The sequence below is a fragment of the Catharus ustulatus genome, chromosome 1, assembly GCF_009819885.2.
Source record: "Catharus ustulatus isolate bCatUst1 chromosome 1, bCatUst1.pri.v2, whole genome shotgun sequence".
NCBI classification, from domain to species: domain Eukaryota; kingdom Metazoa; phylum Chordata; class Aves; order Passeriformes; family Turdidae; genus Catharus; species Catharus ustulatus.
This window is the reverse complement of record NC_046221.1, coordinates 30034212-30058730: the sequence shown is the minus strand read 5'-3', so window position 1 is coordinate 30058730 and position 24519 is coordinate 30034212. Positions and strand designations below refer to the sequence as shown.

At 35.5% G+C, this 24519-nt stretch overlaps 1 protein-coding gene across 2 annotated transcripts in view; it reads left to right on the top strand.

Moving 5' to 3' along the window:
- The window catches only part of AGMO (alkylglycerol monooxygenase), a 199422-nt gene that overhangs the window by 81520 nt on the left and 93383 nt on the right, over window positions 1-24519 (top strand). Inside the window, exons 5-10 of one of the 2 annotated variants that reach the window (XM_033076975.1) lie at window positions 4163-4258; window positions 18724-18790; window positions 20268-20333; window positions 20440-20519; window positions 21404-21538; window positions 22020-22136. In XM_033076975.1, coding sequence (XP_032932866.1) covers window positions 4163-4258; window positions 18724-18790; window positions 20268-20333; window positions 20440-20519; window positions 21404-21538; window positions 22020-22136 — 561 coding nt within the window. The remainder of the gene's footprint in view (window positions 1-4162; window positions 4259-18723; window positions 18791-20267; window positions 20334-20439; window positions 20520-21403; window positions 21539-22019; window positions 22137-24519) is intronic. The other variant, XM_033076983.1, reaches the window with a different exon arrangement.

Below are 24519 nucleotides of genomic sequence, written 5' to 3'. Positions count from 1 at the left end.
TTTAATGCATGACGTTAAAGTGCTACATTCCAGTAAAATTTTCTTCTGAAAGTCATGAAGCAGTACTATTTCTTAGATCTTTTTCTTAGTGTCTTCTATATAAATTCTTGTTTATTTATTAAGAAAATAATAATTTGATGTTAGCAAGATTACCTAGAATTTAAATTACTGTAATGAACAATAATGGAAGGGATGTCTGTCTGTGACAACTTTGCTTCCTCTGTAAATACTACTATGTTAAAGATTTAACCTTTGCCCATTTACCTGTTGGGACCATATATGCAAATGCTTAACAAAAACAATAATTCAAAAAAGACAATATGCCTGTGTGTACATATGGGTGTGCATATGAGAACTTTGTCTGCTGGCATGATTTTGAGGATGATACCTCAGAGAGCATAAGATACTCGGAAGACCAAGATGTCTGGCCACCTTGGACTCCAAAGGCCATCCTCAGGACCACACTGGTATCAATTGGCAAATAATATATGTGTGTTTAAAATTTATATGCTTTGTGCAAAGGGAAACGAATCTAGGAATACCTGGTACTTTTGTGTGCCAGTTTTTTTTTCACCAAATATTTGATATTAGCCAAAACATATGGTTAATGTAAATACTGTTTTGCCTTCTCCTTGAACTTTTCAGACCTATGCCAGTTTTCTTTCTGCAACGCCTTACCGTGCATGATCACAATTCTTGCTAATTCTTACAGAGCTGCTATTTTTTTGGACTGACAATTTTGTCCAGAACCATGGATGGATGTGCCTTGAAGCTGAAACTCAGTGAAATCCTTAGTTAATCTCTGAGAGTGATCTGATCTTGTTGAATGTGTACTGAACTGTTCAATGTCTTTGATATCCAATTTTGTGGAGACTGTGAGAAACTTAGGGTGGATGGAGTGGGATTATGTGACTGTTCTGCTGCTAGCTTTGTTGTGTTTTAAGTTAAACATTGTGAGATAAATAAATCAACATTTTAATCTATGATTGAAAAGATATGAAATGAAAGAGAATAGAAAAATATGCTTGACAATCAGTGGTGTGAGATACACTTCTGATTTTGGATCCAAATGTATAGTTCTTCATGTTGTTTGCATACACAGCGTTTCTATTTCTCTATTGGAGAGGCCATAGAGAAGGAAATCTACTATGAAGACTGAGAGATACTGTTGAGGCCCATTTAGAGGGGAAAAAGATGATAAAAAATACTAATTTTTAAGAAGAAAACAGCAAGCTAAAGCAAGATAATGCTATATAAATGAATGTAGAAGTGATGAAACAGTCAAAGTGCAGTTGTGAGAGATTTGCACATACACTTTGAAAAGTTATGATTTAATGCTTTGAAGTACCATTCTCAACTTTCCTCTAAGGGTGAGATTTAATTGCAAATATTAAATCCATAATAATGTGATCACTTTAGATGGTACATTTAGATAAAGTCTTGAACTATACCTTGGTATAAAAGCAGTGGAAACATCTACATACAAGTCTGGAAAGGGAATAGGTAACAATTTTCAGTACAGTCAGTCACTTCTTGTCTACTGAGGAGTTGCCAGGTCTGGGATCTGTAAAAAATGTGTTGGCTTTAAAATTTTTTTTTATTTTATCTTGCCTTTAACTCCTGCAGAGTCCTCACACGAGTTTCTGCCCACATGAACTTGCTGTCAGCAACTGTCCTGCAGCCCCCCATGCCCCACAGCCCCTCTGCAGCTGCATCGGCAGGTGGCCCCAGAGACCCAGTGGGGAAATTCAGCGCTCCTGCTAAACCTCAGGAGTTTCCATGCACTCCCTTTCTGTAGTGGAAGTGGTTATAAGCTTTTACTTACAAATGGGAGGGAGAAAGGTGGAGATGCCCACATTGGAGAATGGTCAAAGGACCTTCCAAAGGGACAGTGCCTTCAGCAAGAGGGCAAACAGCTGCAGTGCAGCAGCCCCAGATGCAAATATCTCTGCACCCCCTCTCTGGGTGCTTTTCCCATCAGCTACTGTAGCACTTTCCCATTCTCTCTCTGCTGCTGAATACAAAAACGAGAAAAGATCTGTCATTGTGATAAAATTTTTCCTACAGTTTTGACCAGAAATTCCCTTCTGGAGCCAGGAAAGCTTTTCCTCTACAAATTTGTTAAAGCTGGTACATTGCCATGAAATCTTTTTATTTGGTAAATTGGCATTTCCAGTAAAGAACTATTTAATAATTTATTTTTTTCCCCCAGAGATTGCTCTTCTTGTTTCGGTGGAACCACAAATAGGAAAAGTCAGATCTTGGTATGGGAGAAGTTTTCATTTCTCCCTATGAGTTCCACTTCTGTAAATGATCTTTAAAATCCTTCCTGTGCAAAATAAAGATTACATTGCAAGAAAGTGTTAGTAAAGAATTCTCCTTTAACAGTTTCAAATTTACCTGTAGATTTATATAAAATTTCCTTCATCCCACCACTTAGCAGGGAAATCCTAGTACTCTTGTGAAAAGTAAGTTAGGAAATAAATACGAAGATGATCCTTCTTTCCCCTTTGAAGTCATCTGTAAATACCACCAAATTGCTTCTGATACTTTTAGGGAAAAAGCATATAATTTTTTAACCCTGCTTTCAATCCTGTAACCGCTTCCATGAATAATCTGAAAACCATCTGGTTTGGTTTTCTGGGTTTTTTTTTTTTAATCAATTTCCTCTCCATTTCTTTTCTTTAAAAAATCCTGCTGTTATCATGCCATTAGACAGAAACTTAGTCCCCCTCTACTGCCTTTTAATTCCTTTACTTCTTGAAAAGCAGCTTCTGAGACAGAAACAGAAACACCCCACAGGTAATTTGTGGGGCAGCTGTGATCCATGAAGCCTTTAAATGTAGATTTTGAAATCCCAGGTGTCCCAGCCCTGCCAGGTGATATTGCAATGGCTTCAGGATTTTGTCCTAGTGTTTTAGACATTGTCTGGTATTGAAGCCAGCAGACTAAGCTGATATTGCAAAGTCCTAGTCCTCCATTGGTTTGTCACAGTGAGATATGTCTGTGGTGTCTTTCTTGAGAGCATCAGTCCCATCACTGGGGTGGAAGTGTAGTTGTTTCACAGCCTCAGTGTGCCTTCTAATCTCTTGGTCTGCCCTTTTGATAAAACTGAGAGAATACTGGTTTTGCATGCTATGTCCAGACCTACATTGAAGAAATTCCTGGTCCAGGAGGCTTGCCATGGCTATTGGACTGCCTTCTTGGATGTTAAAAGATTTTATTTTTGTGAAAAGGACAATAGGAATTTGGAAATGGATTATTCTAATTTTCCTGTGCTTCACAGAGAGCTCTTGTTGCCCAAACAGATATTCTCTGAGTCCTAAAGATATTTAACATTTTGAAGATACCTCTCTTACTGTTTGGTTTAGGACTAATAGATGTATTAGCTTTTCCATGCAGGTGATATAACACAGTGTGAGGTAGAAGAGAAAAGAAATAGATAAGCCTTTTTTTGAAGAAAGCAGACTGACTTTTTAACACATGAAGGTCTTAGAAGTTTTACTCTATTGCTCAACCAGTTAAGCAGTTAATTGTGAAATTCCGAGGACTTCATTTGTATCTAAGATACTAGGATTTCCCAAGTAAGCAGTGTTCTGATACTTTTTTCATGCTAGCATGTTTTTAGTACTCTAAAACAGTACTCTATTACTGGGAATTTATGGGAGATACCATGAGAAAGTTAAGGTGAGAATTATAATTAGCTTGGAAAACCATGTAAGCTGCCTTAGCCTCATGGTGCTTATGCAGGGAGTTTGGATGGAAAAGGTATAGTGTTACAAATTCACACCTTGCTTAATCTGTGATAATTCTTCCCCATAAACGAACCCTTAATGTCAATGCTGTGTTGCTGTTTGTTCCATATACTACGCAGCAAAAGCATCTAATACCAGAATTTATGAATTCTTATGTTGAATTTTCTACTTGCTCAGTTTGGCTTGTGGGAAATCACTTTTAATCAATTTATGTCTCATTTGCTGTAGCACATCTAGTAGTAACATAATAATCACTATCTATGAATGCTATGTTATGTCTGCATTATGGATGTATTAGAAGAAGTAAGTATATTGTGCAGTGCTTTGAGCTCCTGATAGTACTTCATTATATCATCATGAGTTTAGAATTATATATCTAATGTATGTTTTCCTTCTCATTATTTCAGATGTTCAACTTGCCCATGGCTTTTTTCATTCCCCCTTCGGTGTTTGCTGTTCATTTACAGTTTAATCTACTTTACCAGTTTTGGATACATACAGAGGTAAACCAGGTTTTTAAGCCATACCTAAACAGTTAGCCTGGAGCAGTGTCTTGGAAATCCACTAGCAGCTGATTTATTGTGTAAGAAAAATCTTTGTCTGACTTCTTTAAGGAGAAACATCTGTTCATTTTTATTCCTTTTTCTGAATATATATTGCTAAGTTTATAAGAAACAATGAGGCCAGTTGGTCCCAATTAGATTGAGGAAAAAAGTAACTGTAAGGAATCTAAACTTTTTGCTATTTTAATACTGTATTTTCCTATCTTGCAGATTATTAAACATTTTTGGCAGATACTGAAACTGATTTAATTTCTAAGATAAATATTTTAGGGAAAAATACCTAAAAGCTGGTGCTTCTTAAAGATCATTCAGAGTTACAACTGGAGTCAGATATTGTTTCTTTCTTAATGCAAGTAATTCTCAAAAGAAAAATGCTTTATGATTATCTGATGGTTATTTGCTTATGACTACACCACTTCTCTTTTGTAAGTGCATGGACCATACCTAGTTTACATACATATATAGTTAATAACACACTGTAATTAGCAAGATGTTTCCCACACTTCTCAGGTAGTTCAATGACCTTTGCCTTATTCCTTGCATTACAACAAAGGGATTTAAAGGTACTTTATTTTATAAGTAAGTAGCATATTTCTCAGTATCTCCAGGTGGGCTGTAATCTAGTTATTTCTATGACACTTATTCCTTTGTTTATTCTGCCCAGACAGATGCCTTTTCCTCTCTAATTTCATGATGCAATATATAAGACAGTTCTTTGGAAAGGAATTTTATTTTCTTGATCTGCTATTTTAGGTGATCATGTTTAAATTGCAGATTTTTATCTTCTCTGTGTGTTTCATTAAAAAAAGAATAAAAAATTAAAAATAAAAGAAGACAGTTATAGTGGACCAATAGCAAACTTTGATTGTTGACATTTTGTTTCTGTTGGACACATTTCTAAAATCATTAACATATGTCTAATGATCTAAAACACCACGTGAATAGGGAAGGCTTAGATGAAATGTCACACACATCACCAGAAGTGGCAAAAACTGAATCAATACACGTTTAAGTTTTTAAAACACTTTGGAAAAATTCAAGCACTCTTTGAAACCATACTAAATGAACACTAGAACTCATGGTAGCAAAGTTTCTTTGACCATGATTTAGGTTCTACAAATTATTTTTTATGTGCTTTGCCACTAAAAAAATTATGATATGCCTCATCTGTGTCTTCTCTGGTGTTTGAAGCCATGCCTTCCTTGGCTGAGAGGTTTCTAACATTCTACTGTGTAGCAGTAACTCAATGAATTGTAACACTGGTGCCACAGTGCCCGTCTAAACTTTCTAAAGTGAATTTCAGAGGCTTATGAATTGCTTACATCCCTCTAAAGTGCTAAATCCTTCATAGGGCTTAAAAGGAATTTCCATAGCATATGTGCAATGTGCCAAGTTTAGACACTAGTCTAAACAAGAATGAATTTCAGTCTCAATGAAAAGATAAGCACTCCTTACTATTAAATTATTGTGCCAGTAGAAAAACAATGGATCTTTTGTATTTTTTTATTAATCCAGTTGATCCACTCACAGCACTTTGCTTACAAGGGAAGTTATTCTTAATGTTGATATTGTTGATTTTATAGCACAGCTGAAATCGGTTGAAATATGTTGAAGTCATGCTCGAAGGTCAAAAATTATGTCGAAATAGAAATAGGGTTACACCATGTATTAGCAGATTTCCTGCTCTCAGGGGCAACACACTGACAGAAAAAAATAAGAAAAGGAAGGGAAAGGGTATCAGCCATGCAGGTTTATGTTACCCTATACTTTTGGTCAAATTAATGTGATGCTTCACCATTATATTGGGTTTTCTTTGCAACAACTATTACAGTTTAACTGTTTAAAGTTATTGCTGCTCTTTTTTTTCCTAACGGTCCTTTTCTGAATTTTAATGATCCTAATTTTCTTACATAGATTATATTAATATGAAAATTCTTTCTTCAAGTTTCTACTTCTGTCAGTTTCCTAACATAAAAAGTTTGTTCAGGGCTGTAGCCTGGGGTTCCACAGCAAACAGCATCCTGTCTCAGTAAGTGCTGCTAGCCCTTGCTCTAACAGCAGATATTTATCATCCCCCAGCAGCTCTGGTGTCTTCTGGGAGCCCGTGGAGGGTGCTGTTACATATCATTAGAGTTCTAGGGGAGATACTCTTCATTATTTCCATTCTACCAGTGTAATGTTCTAGCAATGAAGTAGTTTGCTTCTAAAATGAAAGAGCAATTGGTAATTTTCTTCCCCCCAGATTTCTATTGCCTTTCATCAGTATCAATTTCCTGAGATACAGTCTGACCCCACATTGGCTAGTCAAAAATGTTTGGAAATTGCCACTTCATGACTTTTGAGTGCACGTCTTTCTCTTTAAAAAAACAACATACAGGGGAAAAAAAATCTCTTTTCTTTAATAGATAGTGGGAGTTTTTTGGGGTTTTTTTAAGCATAGGACTGAAAAGGAAAGCACGTGCAGAATTTATTGTTTTATAGAAGAAAAAAAGGTGTATTTGAGTCATAGGAAAGAATTTAAGTACATGAAAGTTTCTGAGGGAGGATGTTTTGTTTTGAGAGTAATTTAAATTGAATTCAGTATTACAAAAGAATGATCATGCTGTGCTGAAACTTTCTATGCCATGTTTCAGCCTAGAGCAAAAGTTTATAGCCAAATACAATCTCTGATATTTTCCTATACTTAAATTTTAGATGTGTCCAGTGTTGTTTCAAACAATATTAAGGGATGTTTCCTGTGTTATAACTTTCACCTGTCTCATTATTTGTTATGTCAGTTTTTGTCCAGCTTTACTACCAGCAGATCAGACATGGTCTATTTTATTTTAACTCAAGTGACTCATATATTCTTGTAACTACAGTATCATAAAGATCAAAAGTACACATTTGTTCTACCTCATTTAGACTTCTGTATTTCCTACATGCTTGGTATGCATTAGTTTTTGTCATTTTATATAGAATAGTGCAGCGTTTTAAGCACTATAAATCTTACATAAAAATTACACTATTATTGTGGTGCCGGATTCTTTTACTATTGTTTATTATTAGAATGGGCTATTGATACAGGAGAGACATGCCTGAGATTAATAAAGTTGTGTATGCTAGAGTGAAAATACAACTTAGTGACTTATGTCATGCGTTTGTGTTCAACTAATTATTTTTTTTCACTGCATCCTGGATCAGTGGGCCAAGACCAGAGATATAAGATTCAAGGCTGAGTGCCAGGTCTTGTATTTTGATCACAACAACCCTAAGGAGGGCTACAGGCTGGGGGAAGAGTGGATGGAAAGCAGCCACACAGAGAAGATTGTGGGGATACTGGTTGACAGCAGCTGAACATGAGCCAGTGTGCGCAAAGGTGGCCAAGAAAGCCAATGGCATCCTGTCCTGTATCAGCAATAGTGTGGCCAGCAAGACCAGAGCAGGGATTGTTCGCCTGTGCTTGGCACTTCTGAGGCCACACCTCAAATCCTGTGTCCAGTTCTGGGCCCTTCACTACAAAACATTGAGGTACTGGAGTGTGTCCAGAGAAGAGCAATTAAGCTGGTGAAGGCTCTGGAGCACAAGTCTTACAAGAGTGACTGAGGGAACTGGGGGTGGAAAACCTGGAGAGGAGGAGGCTTGGGGGGTGCTTTTCATTCTCTAGAGCTGCCTGGAAGGAAACTGCAGCCATGTAGGGGCTGTTTGCTTCTCCAGGGCAACCAGTGGCAGAACTAGAGTAAATGGACTCAAGCTGTGCTAGAGGAGGTTCAGGTTGAACATCATGAAAAATGTATTAATTGAAAGTGTGGTTAAACATTGGAATGGACTTCCCAGGGAAGTGATGGAGTCACCATCCCTGTAAGTGTTCAAGAAATGACTGAACATGACACTTGGTGTTATTGTTTAGTGGTATGGTGGTGTTTAGTCAAAGGTGGGAGTTGATGGTCTTGTAGGTCTTTTTTACACTTTAATGATTCTATGAATATTGCACTATGTACATGACAATCTAAAATTATATCAGGATTTTTTCAAGGATTTAAAATAAATCTCTGAGTAGCACTAAAGCATTGAAATAAACTCCTAATAATTTATTTAAATGAAAAATGAAAAAAAAGAACAGCCCAAGAAAACCCCTGAGGAAAACATTTGACAGTGATGGGTTAACTATTGGACTTGATGATCTTAAAGTTCTTTTCCAATATAAATGATTCTATGATTCTGTGATCTCAATAAATCAAGAAAAAAAGGATTTTTTCTTCTATCCAGTACTTCTATCCAGTTCAGGTCAATTGAATGACTCAGATCTGCTCCTAAATAGTCTGGGAGAAATGCTTCTATGACCAGACAGACCATTCTCATCTAGATCATAAGGGAAGTAAAATATTTCAGTCAAAGGGCAGTAAAAGACTAATTTTTCAAAAGCCACAAAATGTTTCAGGATGGTTACAGACAGACAGAAATACTCCATTTCAGTTTATTTTTGCAGGTGATTCAGAAGGTCTAGGGCTTGTATTAAACTATATCCTTCCATTATACATTTATTACAACCAATAAGTTAGGTGTGTTTATAACCTGATAGACACCTGTGAAAAACAGAAATTAGTTTCTGTTGGTTTAGCTGTAATTTTTATGAGATGTCAAACTGTATTTAGAAAATATGAACTGATTCAATCCCTGATGGTAGTAATTGCAGCAGCAGATTATTCCTTGCCTATTTGATCTTTGACATGTATTGGTTTCTGTTTAATTTTCTAATTTAAGGAAAGAATATGATATGCCCTTTACCATACTCACAGAAGTCAGTTTTTTTAAGGCATCTCTTTTCATCTTGTGTAAGCCTTTCTAACTCATCCAGCTCTGGGAACAGAAAAAGGTGAGTCACAACTATTAACCAGGAGTAACATGGGTGAAAACAGGTGGGGAATGGGAATAATTTTAGCAACACCTCATGCAGACTGGAAAGAGAGGCATAAAATTGCTACAGATAGAGGGAGAAATAGAATTGTTTTTATCAGAAAAAACTCATTAGTAAAACTGAAACTTACTGAGGAAGTGTATGGTATTTGTCAAAAGGATATTTTTTGCGTGTGCATGCACAGTGTATACTGTCCAAGTTTTTGTCTACTGGTTATTGGTCTGAGTCTTTTTTTTACCTTTGGCTTCTGCTCAGTTTTCTTTAATGAAAAGCTTTGAAAGAGAGAAACTGGGAATTCTTCATGCTTTCATGCCCTGCACAGTTCATCTGAGTTCAGTGAGTTCTTGTGTCCCAGTCCTTAAATTCTTACATCAATCAGATCATACCTAGGAAGAAGCCAGATTCACAAAAAGAAACCTGTTTTGTTTTGACTTTATTTTTCATTAAGGAAATTAAACAAGCAAATTGAGAAACCAGGTAAAATGAAGGAAAGTACATAAAAGTATACATAAGTTCTAAGTAGCAGTACACCTGTGATTACCATCATATCAATAGCAAAAGCTGTTCTTGAAACTCTAGAGGACATATTTGTCTTTTTAAGCAGAAAATCTATTGGATGGTGAAAGAATTGGATGAAAGAATCATAATTAGGACACTGTGATAAATAAGTAAGAGCGTGAGACAATAGATAAAATATCCCGTTATTAATTTCCAGGTCCTAACAATTAAGACCGGTCTTTTTCCTTGCAAATTTTATTTTTCAGTTTTCTGGACATGTTTTCTCTGCATTATGTGCTGTAGTCTCATTTAAATAATCAAGAAGGGATTTCAGGAGTAAAAAAATAATGTTACAAAGTCTATTTCATCTATTTCAAGTACTTGTAGTAGGTTTTTTTGTTTGTTGAGGGTTTTTTGGTTGATTTTTTTCCTTAGTCTGAAAAGTATAATCAGTAAAAGGTGAAATCGGTAATAATCCTGTATATTGAGTAGAATTGTGAAACTGCAGTATCTCTTGAATTTCTATAACGTCACTTTGAATTCAAATACCAAATGCCAAGAAAACTTTTTTTTTTTTTTTTCATTCTAGTACATTGCTTCATTTAATGAAATAATGAATTAATTTCCTTTCATTTGGCCATGTTAGCCAAAAATAGACACAGCTCTGTCTGATGGTTCCTTTCAAATTAGAAACACAACACATCCGTCCCTGTCAGGTTACAAGGAATCAGAAATGTACCACTCAGAAGACTTTTTCTAAAAGTAATCAAAGGGATGAAGGTAATTAGAGGTGATTACAGCCATTCTCCCACTCTGATGTTCAAGATTGTGTCAGTGAACATTCAATGACATGATGATTTAACTGGAATTTGTAGAAATAGGTGACATAATCCAACAGCCTATTGCATACTTTCTCACTGTAACAAAGATCCAAGACATTATTTTAAAAACAATAGGGAAAGAATTATGCATGAAGAACCAAACATTGGTTTACAAAACAAAGTTCTTGCCCCATTCCTGATATGAATGCTTTTATAATTCATAAATTCATTATTTGTCTGCTGCAAACTCTCGAATCACATGCTTACTCTGGAGACAAAGAGATCAAATTCAAAAAACATCAGGAAGATAAACATACTTTCTTTCATGCAGACAGTGACTTTGTAGGTCCAGATAGGCTATATATGCAATACAGACATTAAAACTTTAGCATGATTCCAAGAAACAGAGATCTCACTGCTTCAATTCAGTCTGTCTGCCAAAATGGCTTATTAGATTTTCTGACCAACCTGTAGGATCAAAGTCTTGTCATCGCTGCACTTGCCAGAATGCAGAAAAGAGCAAAGCTGACAACGCTATCATTAAACACAAATACTTGCAATAACTGTAAAATATGTTCCAGTTTTCCATGTTTCATTTGCCCCATGAGGGGAGAAAAGTATTGTCTTTCTAGATATATAAGGCATATAACTCTGCTTTTTGTTTTAAATAAAAAGAATAACAAAAGAGAGAGAAAATAAAACATTCATAAGGGAGCATACTGTTCCTGTCCTGCTAAGTGTAGACTGCACTTGAATGGAGTATAATCAGGAAAAACATAGCAGGATGAAGTTTGGAGTTCCTTTCCTGGCATCTAAAAGTTCAGTGATGATTCAGAATGCCAGTGCTACACTTTAGTAGTGTCAGGATGAGCCTCTTAATTTAACTGTGTGTGAACTCCTATTTTAACTATGCTGTGCACCCAATAGCTCTGAATTCATGTAGCACAGGAGCCATGATCTTTTTCACTCAAAAGTGGCTGCCCCACAATAATAGGGTTATGTTGGTAGTTTGCATTTGATGGGCAATAATCCAGACAGAAGGATCCTTCCATATCCCTGTTGAAGCTGGTTCACTAGTGAGGCCAGAAATAAAAAGTTTATGGGACAAGAACATTATAAGTAACTTCAATTTGGATCCTAACAGTTAAGTTCTTGGGTTTTGGTGTTGGTTACTGCCTTGCACAAAAGACTTTTTGCAAGCGACAGCTCTGAAATGTTCGCTTCAGCAACAGTGGGCCTGACTATTGCTAATCTACCTGCAGAAACCCTAAAACTAAAGATTGTACTTAAAGAATTTTGTGTCGTTTTTATATATTTTGTCCCTGGAGAATTATCAAGATAAAAGTGAAGTGAGATACTTAAAGATGTAACACAGTTCAGTACATTTTGCATACCGGGAAAGGAATCTAAATAACTCATTTACCAAATAAATTTAATGTAACAATGAAAGAATACCACATTATTAATGTTACTGTTCTTTGTTAATAAAACTCCCTCTTTTTCCAACTTAATATATTACACATAATGCTCTTAAGTTAGCTTGTACTCATTGAGAATCTATTTAAATTAGTTGTAACTTGAAAGCAAACAGAAAATTTGAAAGAACCTTCTTTGTTAAAATCACTAAGTATGGGCTGCTGACTATTTTTTGATCAGTTTAAAAAGGAAGATGAAGAGCCTCACTTGGCTACATTTTAGTTTATTTCAGGACTGGCATACTGATTTATGACTTTTGACTTTTTTTTCTGCAATTGCCAGAATGTATTTGTCAGGCTGCTGAAAAATACTAAAATTGTAAAGCAATTTTTCTCCTGGAGTTTGTTTGAAATGTTTAACTTGATATATGACTGAAAGTGTGACTTTCTCCATGCTCTGCTATTTGTAATGCTGCAATTAAACCAATCAGTTACTGTAAGTTTTTCTTTTTTTTGTGGAAAAATTGATTGAAATTTCCTATATGTGCTCACCTTTCCCACAAGGCTTAATTTGACCTATAAAGAAAACAAAAAGGTTGCATCCACTTACTGAAGCAGTTAACTTAAATACTCAGGTAAGATGCCTACTTGATTCAAACCTTACCTCCGGTTGAGGTGTAAAACAATGAAAAGTGACAACAGCCTGTCTTCAAGACAATTTATTATAGACACATTTCTTAAGTCTGCATGTTTATTATATAAATACGCCCTAAACCAGACTGTCCATTAAAACTAGGCTTTCACCTCCCATTCCTACAGTCCAGATTTATCAGAAATTCACCCTATATGAAACTCTATGATCCCAACAGACCTGATTCCTCTCACTTGTTTTATTTCTAAACTATAAATATTGTTTTTTCACTCCTCAGTGTGGAAATTCAGCTATATCCATTTTACATGCTTACTGGAGTAGAAAACTACCTAATCAGATAGGAAAACAGTTGGCAGTGAATAAATGAGAGTTTGCCAAGGATTTCAAAGTGTGAAACTGGCAGACGAGCACATATCCTAGGAGTTCTGCCTTTCCTCAGCTTCCCTGTAGAGATTTTACATGGCAAATCTGGTCATCAGAGCCATCTGTATAAATACATGGGTATGTTGTCCTGAATTAACACGGCAGCTCTACTGGGGAATGTAATTACGGTCATATTTTAGAATTTCCCCACCAGACTGTCTGAAATACAGATTTATATACCAGAAATAAGAATCTTACCTTGATTTTGATGAGGGTATGACTTGTAATATGTGTTTTACTACCAACTAGTCTAACAGAAAGCCCAAAGTTAAGTTCAGAGTTCTCCTTAGTGATGCTCCAGGGATGAATTTACCCTCTTCTGTCCTGAAGATCAGTAGCACTATGATATTGAAAATAATGCTGTGCTACAAACAGCTTTCCTTATACTCAAAGGAAAAAAAAATCAACCCAGCACTTTTTATATGCGAATGGTTTTACTGTGAGGTTGCCTGCTTTAAGTTCATGTTCCTTCCTAACACTGACGTTGAAACAGAGCTAAGTAAAGATTCATGTGGTAGTGGTGACAGGAGGAGTTGTTACACAAGATGTAAAGTTTCCCTTGGATTTCATGTCACGATTTTTTCTCATTACTTAAACAAGAACTACATTGAAGTGGCGCAGGTACCAGGCAATAAAGATTTCCCTTGGTGCTGACAAACTCTGAGACCACAAATGGAGGTGCTTACATGCCACAAGAGATATTGCATAATGTTCTTTCCCTTTAGGCAAGAGATTGCTGTCACAAAGGAAACATCTTTATATAAGAACAACTATTATAGAAGAAAAACATTTAGCTCTCATTATATTTGAAGATTTCAATTCCAGGATATTTTATTCAGTAATGTATGAAAAGTATTTCTAAGCATGCCTTATTTATTACACTGCTTTTGGAGTAGCTGCAATTATCATCAGTAATTCTGCTTTAATGTTTAGTGATACCCAAGTATAGCAGAGGAAAAATGTTGGTTTTTAAAGAAAAGAAAGAAAGAAGAATGCATGTTTTGTGAAAAAAAATTTTATAAACTGTATCTATGAGATGCCTGCATATTTGATATGCAGGTAGTTTATTGAGTCCATTTGTAAGGATTTTGACAAGTGAAAAATTATTTTTGTGGCAATGGGATGTTAAAAAATAACGGAAACAGGAAAAGAGTTTTGTTGGAATGTTGCAGTTCATCTATGGGTCACTGGCGTGGAAGTTTAGGTGCACATGATGTGTTAATTGAGAAAGGAAAAATTTGAGACAGGAGCTGATTTAGAACAGTAGGTGTCTGTATCAGGAAAACAAACACAAAAAAAAACCCCAAACCAGTCATATTGGTCAAAATACAGATAAGGTTATCCTTGAACAACAGTTGTGGTATTTCAACTTTTAGGGGATCGGTAGCTATTTTTCGGTATTCCCCAAATCACTTTAAGATGATGATATATAGAATAAGAATACTTTATGTTCATAAGCAGACTTTTTTCTTTTGAGTAATATGAAATAAGGTATGAAGTACTGATTATAGGGTTATTGAAAAGTGACATTACAACTTTTGTTATCCTGTTTAGAATACTTTCCAATAAAAATGTCAGATACAAAAATTAGATCAGTAGATTTTTAAAAATTAAAATCCCAATTACAAGTATCAAAAACTAAGTTGATTTTCTTATCACATTTATTTGATGTTTTTTAGTAAGTTCAATTTTTTGAACATCGTGAAAGCTCTTACTCTAAGAAACCAATTTGGACACCATTTTATTGTAAGCTGAAAATGTTTTTCTGTCTGAATGGATGAAACTTAGTGGTCTATGTGCTTTGGTGACTGGTTGCAGCTGCTCTGTAAGCCAGATTACTGCCACAAAGAGTGCTTATGAGCTCCTTTGAAATTCCCATTCTCCAAGGAAAATGTCTGGACATAATAAAGAGACAGAAATGAGGATAGACTGACAGGTTAAAGGTAGATGGGTAGGTGGAGTACCTGCCACTGCCTTTCTTCTCTCTGGATTTTCTTTTGAATCAGGGCTGTTGCAACACTGTATTAAATTTTGTTATGAGTCAGTTCTTGCAAAATTAATTTCTTTCAATATGACTGCACTAAGTTCCTGTCAGCTTGGTATGATCATGTCAGAATCTTGTCTGGCAAAAATTGTATTACTATCCTATTTAATTTACTTAGGTTAAAAATCTGCTTGTAGGAGTTTTGCCCCAGATGAGATAGCAGAATATAGAAAAATTCAGCATATTTAACAAAAGAGCTATGCTACATGAGCTTTCAAAATTCAGCTTTTCAGTGGTGATTTATTTCTGTTTCTTGGAAAGATATATGGTTTTATTTATAGCATTTATGCATTTATAAATTTTTTTGCACCAAAATTTTTCTCTGGCAACAGTTTTTAATTTTTTTTAGGAATGAGCTAAATAGCTACAAGTAAACTTACTGATGGCAAAGAAAGTTTCTAGAAATAGCTCCTTCTTCTATTTTGACTATCTGGTGGAAAAATATTTTTGATGTGTTTTAGACAAAGCATTGATTTATGGATTGCTAATGTCAACATACAAGATTCTTGCTTCTTCAGGTAGAGAGCTGTGCACCCCCTCTGGGTTTTAAAGTCATGTGGTTGTAATTGTCTCAGATGATATTTTCATCAGAGTAAGGCTAAAATGTCTTTGCAGTGGAGGTGACCTTGAGGGAGTAACGAATCAAAGTAGGCTTGGGTCCAGTCACTAGTTATGCCATGGAGAACATATTTCATTAGATTTTTAAATGTCATAACGCAAAAAAAGACTGTTTTAAAGGATGAGAGCAGTTTCATTATCCAAAGAAAATGCTTTAACTACTATTAGTCAGAAAAATTTATTTGAAGTTTTACATATAAATTTGTATAAAGTTTTACCCTGAGGTCCTTAGAGAGTCCCAAGACAAAAAGTTCTACTTTAGCATAAGGGTGCACTATGTGGACTTTCAAAAGGATGAATTTTAGTGTTAGAATTTGAATTCAATAGCTGGATATTGAGACCTGAAGGCATTCGTTCTGAGGACATTTTGTTATAATCCACCTGTAGGATAAAGGTGAAGACTGCTAATACTTACTGATTCCCTGCTCCCCTAGTGCACACTTGGTTTATTTTTACAAAAATTGTTAAAATACTGAGCTAAAAATGTATTAAAACCAACTGGATCAAAGTTAGTTGTGGTCTATTAGATAAATCAGTGCTCTCTCAGGTGCTGGGCTGCAGTTCAATTCAAAACATTTGTCTCAGATTAAATTAATTTAATGGTCACATCTCACATATCTTAAAACAGTGGGATGTTCTGCTTGAGAAAGGCAAAAAATGGAACTAGCACAAATGATGGATCGTTTCTTACCTTTAGGTGGTCTTTTCAGACTTGAACTTATTTTGAGGGAGAGCTGATCTTAGTTATGTTGTCCTTGGCTTCTGAGTTAAATGAAACAAAACAAACTTATCTCAAGATTCTGTTTTTCTAGTCAAGTGTGAGCAGGATTTTGAGAAAGATGGTCCAAATATGACAGTTCTCTGTACATGAAGAATTTTCTTATTTCTATACTCCTTTAATTACAGAAATTTTCTACTTAAACAATTAAGTAGATGTTCTTTTTGCTGTTATTGAAGAGAAAAAATGAGAAAAAAGTTACTTTTTCCTTTTAATTCAATTTACCTGATTCATAACAATTCGAATACATCTGACAAATATCCTAAGTCTGCCTTTTAAATCTAAATCTGCTTGCACTTGCAGAACTGTAAATTAATGAGAGTTTAATTGCTGTATTTGTTCTGTGAACCTTTAAGGAATGAAAATCCTTTCTAGATGACCCACTCTTATGAGTACTGACTGCCCCTCTATATTTTCTCTTTTTTTGCCATTATTATTTTATATCTATTATTATATTACAGGTCATCTCTTTTGGCAGTATGAGTATTAATTTATTAATTAAATTCTCTAAGAGGGAAAAAAAATGTAGATTCTTAGATTTGTTTCTTAAGGTCTAAGCATTTTTATTTAGCTGCTTTAATGCTCCCTGCTCCCTTTTATTTACAAGACATTATGGCCATAATCAGACATGATGAATAGGTATAATTTCAGAATATATTGTGAATAGGTGTCCTTTTTGGTCCTCCAGTGGTTGCATCAATTTGTGACAGATGGATTTGTGTTTGGGATTAAATGACTACTGTGTTCAGGTATCCACACATTTCTGTTTAGCTAACCAAAGCACCAAATTTAAAGTCAGTGCTGGTTTTCCTCTAAATCCATAGTAGCTGAGAGTACCTAATTTAGCAGAAATCCTGCTGGCACAAACTTAATTTGTCAGCATTTTCTGACAAGAGTGGGCTTTTGGCAATGGATATTTTCTATAATTTTTGGTTTGGTACTAAAATGATCAAGGCTACCTTTCTGCACTGTTGAGTCATTGTCTTAGATTGTAGCTCCATGATGAATTTATGCTGATCTACTGTCTTTTCATGCCTCTGGCTCATAACAACATATTCGTGACCACATGTTGGACCAAAATCAGGAACAGATCCAGTTAAACTAACTTAGAAAAACAAAACAAAAGCAGTTTTGATTTGAATCAGTTCCCCTATCAGTTTTGTTGTGTTAATGCATTTGTGCCAGGGTAAAAGAAGATTACTAGTAGAAGAAAAAAACAGTCAAATGTACCAAAGGGAGAAGGAGTTCTGAGTCAGTGCCAGCTATTTGCTGACATAAAATGTTTCCATAACTGGGATCACAGAGTTGCACCGAATCCCAAGCAGTGTCACTAGATATGGATAAGAAAAATGAGTGAAACAATTTGTATGGAATCACAGAATCATCAAGGTTGTAAGTAACCTTCAAGACCAGCGAGTCCAACCATCAGCCCAGCATCACCAGTATCACCCCTGAACCATAACCCCCAAGTGCCACATCCAGATGCCTCTGGAACTTTTCCAGAGACAATGACTCTACCACCTCCCTGGGCAACTTATTCCAATGCCTAAACACCCTTCCAGTGATTTTTTTTTCCCTAATATCCAATGTGAACCTCCTCTGCCACGACTTAAAGCCGTTTCCTTTTGTCCTTTCATTTGCGACATGGCAGAAGAACTGACCCATACCTCACTTCGACCTCTTTTCAGGGAGGTATTGAGCAGTGAAGTCCTTCCAAGCCTCCTTTTCACCAGATTTGTAAACAATCCTGATTCCCTTCGTCACTCCTCACATGACATATCTTCTAGACCCTTCACCAGCTCCACTACCCTTCTCTGGACCTACTCCAGCACCTCAATGTCCTTTCTTGAAGGGAGAGGCAGAAAACTGAACACAATACTCAAGGTGCAGCCTCACCAGTGCTTCGTCCGTTGGGAAAATCACTTCCCTGTAATTCCATCATTATCAGTTCATGATTGCGAATTCTCTCAAAGAATAATAATAAGAACAATAAGGAAAAAAATCACTTCTACATCAAAAGAAATTAGCTTCTGGATTAAAAAGAAATTTGATTTATAACTTGCATTTTAATGTTTTTAAAATGAAAAATTTTCTTAAGTTTAATACAGTGAAATGTTTCAGAAAAAATATTGTACTTCTATCTTTTTATGCAGCTCTCCAGAAGATAAGCATCCTCTCTTTAGCTTTTCCTTCTTTTCATTTCCCTACTTCTTGGTCTTATACAGTATTTCAAATTAATTGAAACATTACATTTTTAAGGTTATCACCAAGCTTGGGCCTCTGGAATGGATACTTAATACTCCCAGTCATCACAGAGTTCATCATGGTAAGATAAAAGTGGAACCTCTTACTCTTTTTTTTTTTTTTTTTCAGGGTCACTATTTGTATAGTAATAGCAATATAGTAAAATTGTACTGTAAAATCAGTTTTACAGAAAGATTTTAATTTCCACCTCTACTTCAGATGTGGTCCTTGTTCAGTTAGAAATTTCACATTAAAAAAAAATACTCAGAACTTATGCTTAATTTAAACATTTTTACTTTTAATTATTGTGCAGAAATTAAGTCTGGATAACATGAAATAATTGTAAGACTTTGAGAAAAAAAATTCAATTTTTTTAAGTATGATAAGTGATAGAAAAATATCTCATCCTTCCCTGACTACTGAATCATCAACAAAGACACTTTTGCACTCAAATTCAAGCACTGTATACGTGAAATACATGGCTAGGCTTTAGAAGAGCTTTTAAATATTTCAGTGGAATTTTATTTCACCTGTTTGAATTATTGGTAACTCTCACTTCACAGAAGTCCATGATTTATTTATTTATTAGTATTCAGAGACTTTCAAGACTGTACTGCATATGTAAATTGTATTAATAACTTGCATGCTTGAAAATGTCATGAACTTATCTGAGAATTGGAAGTGGATTTCACAGATTTCCTTAGCTCATTCAGTGTGCAGGGATAGTAAGTTAAAAAAAATAGGGGAATGGAAGAACAATTTGAAACAGACTCAGATGGAGTTACATGAACAGAGGATGTTACTAATGTTTATTGTATCCTCGCAATCACTGTATCCACAGTGGTGGTGCTGTAAGTGTCTAGTCCTTCAAATTTGCACAACTGCTGGTAATCCTCAGGGAGACACTCTGCTCTTATTTGCTCAGGTGTAAATCTGAAATCATGCTCTCATCCTGATTCGAGTTAAACTGAATCATTATGGATCAGGGGCTGTGCAGTTGCTCCAGACTATCTCCACAAACTTAGGGATATGTAAGCAATGTTTCTTCACTCATAACTTTGAGAGGACTGCTTGTATACAAATACATTCCCTAGAAAACATAGAAGGATCAGTTTTCCTCACACTGAGGTTAATAGTGCAGATCAGCCATATGACATAGAGACACTTGACAGATATTAATGAGATGACTACACATATATGGTTTTTTGTATATATTTCCTTAGGTATAAACTGGTGGAATAATTTTTGTTTGCTTTTTAGTTTGCCTTTTATAAATACATTTTGACCTGGTTTTACTCTCTGAATTTTACAGAAATTTTGGGCATGACACATTTTATTTTTATGTTTGAATCTGAATAGAAAGAGAATAATAAGGTTAATAGCCGTAAGGCTATTAAGGAAAAAAATAAATATATATAGAGGTATGAGGAGTGGTGGGTTAGCTATATTTTAAAGTTAGTTTTAGATTATAAAGTGGTGCAAATGCTGATTTTCCTTCATAATTCAGTTTCTAGTATTCTTTATCCTATTACTTGTCTCTTAATTGATTTTTATTATAGGTAGAAATCCTTACTGCATTGACAAAAATTATGGTGGCACACTCATTATCTGGGACAGGATATTTGGTAAGTAACAGAAGGTGTTCTCTGTCATATTTAGTCAGTGTGGCAAAAAAGTCTATACTTTTGAATTTGATTGTTGTCATTCTTTTATTTTTTCTTCTTCCATTAGGAACATTTGAGGCCGAAGATGCAAAAGTGGTTTATGGCTTAACACATCCAGTAAATTCATTTGATCCCATCATGCTCCAGGTGCTATAGTTTGTATCACTGAATCTGGTATCTTCAACCTTCAGTCATATTCAAAAGAAATGCCTGTCTTAGGCACAGTTGATGACATCCTTGCATTGCAGTCAATTACATTATCTTCAATTTCTTCAATATTTCATTATGAGACAACCATTTTTACTCACTGCACTGAGGTTATCCAGAGCTTGTAGTAATCATGAAAATATATAACAGTAAAATTAACAAATAATTAGAACAGTGATGTATAAGCTGTTGGACTGAATGTGATGTGTTTTTCAGTGCAATACATAGTGAAGCACAGACAAAAGAATATAATTTTAAAAAAACTGATCAGTGTGATGCTTCTTAGATTTATTGGTCCAAGTTTCACTTAGGCTACGTAAAAATTCTCTGCAAAAAAGCATGAGAAGCAGTGGAGTCCATATTTGCTTTTCATGACTGTTCATCCAAGGAGGAATCTCAAAGAGAAATTTTACTGTCAGGACTGGAAAGTGTGAGGATGTGCAATTATATCCATTTCAGTCAGATACTAAGTAATTTAGTTATTGAGAGTATGTCATTCCAAGTTCCCAGTAACCAAATCATACAGCATAAATAAAGCTATACAGTACTCAAATACTAAATACTCAGGAGTGATTACAGGAGACACAGATGGAAAAACAGATTTTCCTCTGAGCAGAAGTTATTTTAATCCTCACCAAATTAACCATGGCCTTCATATTGCTTTTGCCTATTACAGCCAATTTTTCTGAAGTCTTCATCTATTCCTAATTTATTCTCTTTACAGAGTTTGAAAAATCATTCATTTGTAAAATTAATAAAATGCAATGTTTTATCAATCTTTATTTTGCCAACAATGAAAAATTACTTACTCTTTTTTTTTCCAGTTACGTCCCTTGGCTCATATTTGGAACACGTTTTGGGCCACACCTGGATTCTGCAATAAGCTTTCTGTCATATTCAAAGGGCCAGGCTGGGGACCCGGCAAACCTAGACTTGGCCTTCCTGAGGAAATCCCAGTGGTAAATAGAACATGCACAGACTTTCAGTTGTGTATAATTTACTTGGACCTCTTAATGCTACTGGATCAATGTTAAAAACTCTACACATGCTATTTTAAATTAGCAAATTAGCAGTCATAAAGTATGGGGGAAGATGAATTGGGCAAAGAAACTGAAGGAAATGAATGTTTTAGCTCTGGGGTTTTTTTTCTTTTTATTTGAAGGAAAAAGTGTGGTTTTTTTCATTATTCATTTCCTGAAGAGATTTTCAAATTTTTTCTATGGAGTACAGTAATTTCTCTTTTTTTTTTCAGCTGTGAACATGCACAAACACACGAAATTAAACTCTGTCTTGAACTAGTTAGTACATAAGTTTGACAGTACATTATCTTTCTTCAGTTGTCTGTCTCTCCTTTTGTGTTTGTAAGCGTAAAGAATATTAAGGAGCAACATGTGAGAACAAGTCACTCTTGAAGGCAAGTAACTGTTTTGCTTTATACAGATCACTGGAAAAGAAGTTCCCTTCAATCCACAAGTACCAGCTTATCTTAATTGCTATGCACTTGTACATTTTGCTGTAATAGTGCACTTGTACACCGAACTTCTTGCTTCTTTGACTGTAAGTAACTCCTTCCTTTATGAAATAATATAACAATGACACAGAACATGTTTAAATATTAAAGGATTGGGCAGTGGCTCTACGGCCAACTCGTATCTTATTGGAACTATTGAAATAATAACTAGATTCTGTAAAGAGAATTAGCATAAATGGCTAAATATATGATTCCATGCTGTTAAATATACATTTGATATCGTTTAGTAAACAGTTTTTAATAACTGTAAAGTTATTTTCTTAACAGAAATAATTTGCCTAGAAGACGTAAGTGTCTGCTTCAGCTTTTAGAGCCTCATGGAGTTTGAAACTAGGGAGTTTTAAGATGTTAAGATTGGTCATACCATTAGATGCCCAGGCTTTAAAAGGAAGATTGCAATAGTGCTGCAGTGCTTGCAGATGGGTTGGTTGGTGCCAGCCTGAGTTCAGAGTTGGAGGAGCACAAAGTCAGGGCAAATCTTTCTTCCAATCTCCAACATCCAACAGCGTTGATAGAAACACAGCAAGGAGTGGCGTGTATGTATAACCACAGCTTTGCCTGATGGGATCTCCGTGATGACTGTTTCCTTTATAGATAGCTGGCAGTCTCTGAAGGTGAACTACAAGGCCATGTCCACCTAAAAGAAATAATACATTAACTACTTCCAAGGTTTCACATCCTTCCAAGCTCCTTTTTTTACTTCCTGCCTTTATAACTCTCCCTCGTGTACTGAAGCTAAAATTTCAAAGTTATGAAGCAGAATTTAATACATATAATATTCCCACAAATAAGTCAAAGTCCTCTCAAGACCTACAAAAGCACAACAAAAATCTATTAGTTTGATAAAATGCCCTTTCTTCTTCTTCTTCAACCCTTTCTAAGACCCCACTAGTAAAACAGCAGTGTTCTTAATGTGTTTGTGTCACTCACGTTGCCGTAGGCAGGCTGTAAGCATGCAAAGGGCCCCGCAGGTCCTTCAGCCTTCTGCCAGAGTTGTGCTGGCAGGCTCACCTGGCGATCTCTAATCCTTGGCCAACAGTGGTCACTGTCCCCACCTCATTGGACATGCAGTATATAGCATTCCTGGTATAATATAAAAGCTACCTCAGGCATACTGTTTGGATTAGCACGGAGTTGTTCTGTCTACTGTGTTTACTGCTGCAAAGGGTCACACTGCAGTTGCAGGGAACGAGGAGATTACTAAATCATCTGAGGCTTAGTCTATTATAAGTACAGGAAATTAAGCCAAAGGTATGAATAAATACCTCCAAAATATACAAGTCAAACAGTATACACAATTGCCAATGTTCCTATATTGAGAAAAACCTCTGCAAAATTTTCTAGATATACTTCTAGATTCATACGATTGCATAGGAATCAAACTGTGTTTAGAGTTTTTTATTTGTTTCATTCTGCTGTTGGGATTTTTTTTTCTCTTTTTTTTAATTTTTTTTTTACTGTTTCTGTTGCTTTTAGCAGCCAGAATTTAGGAGTCTGATCTTTTTTCTATTTTATTCTTTTTTCTTTTGGCCTTTTTCTGGTCCTGGGAGGAAAATTGGATGTTCCGCATTATTTTTTCTGCTGGTAACTGCAGCTGTTTAAGAATAAGTAATAAAGAAAGTTGAAAAATGCATCCAAACCCCAGATAATCACTAAATCCTTTCAGTCATGGAGGAAACATCCTGAAGATCCACCATATATGAACTTATTGTAGAAAAGCAGCTAGAAAATTCTCTGCACGAAACTGCAGGGTAATAAGGTAGTAAGGATAAGGAGAGCACAGGGGACTGAAAGCACCTCATCTCAGGACATAAACCTTCAGCGTGGGTGTAGAAAGTGCTGGTCCCAAGGCAGAGTTCCAGCATTGCTCTACAGTGCAGTGGGGAAACTGTCATGAGAAGGAAGCTTGTGTATGAATAACTTTACTTGGCAAAAATCTTTCTTTAATATCAGTTTTCCACTACACTGAGTTATGAAATGTCTATGGATACAACTGGAACGTTCTGTCTGGCTATGAATTATGTCATAACTGTGGCATAGCTCCATAAATGGAGAAAACTAACTGTTTTCCTCATCTTTAGGTATAAGTTCCATTTCATAACAGCCGTAAGACACAGCACACAGCTATTACATTTCTCAAGTGATTACAGTTGCTCAGTGTTTGGTCTCACGCCCTGTAGAAGTGTTAAATTTCTCTATCCATAAAGAGCAACCATATACCTTCTGTCTGAATGACCTACATTTAACTTATGAAAAGAGCAAAACAGGAAAGAACAAATATATATTTTCCACAGGAGAGAGCATACAGTGTTTGTTTTCTATATAGTGATCTGTACTACATCCAGTGAATAAAAATTGCTTTCTGAGCTCTGCACATCTAGATCTGATCCAAAGCTCCTTGAAGAAATG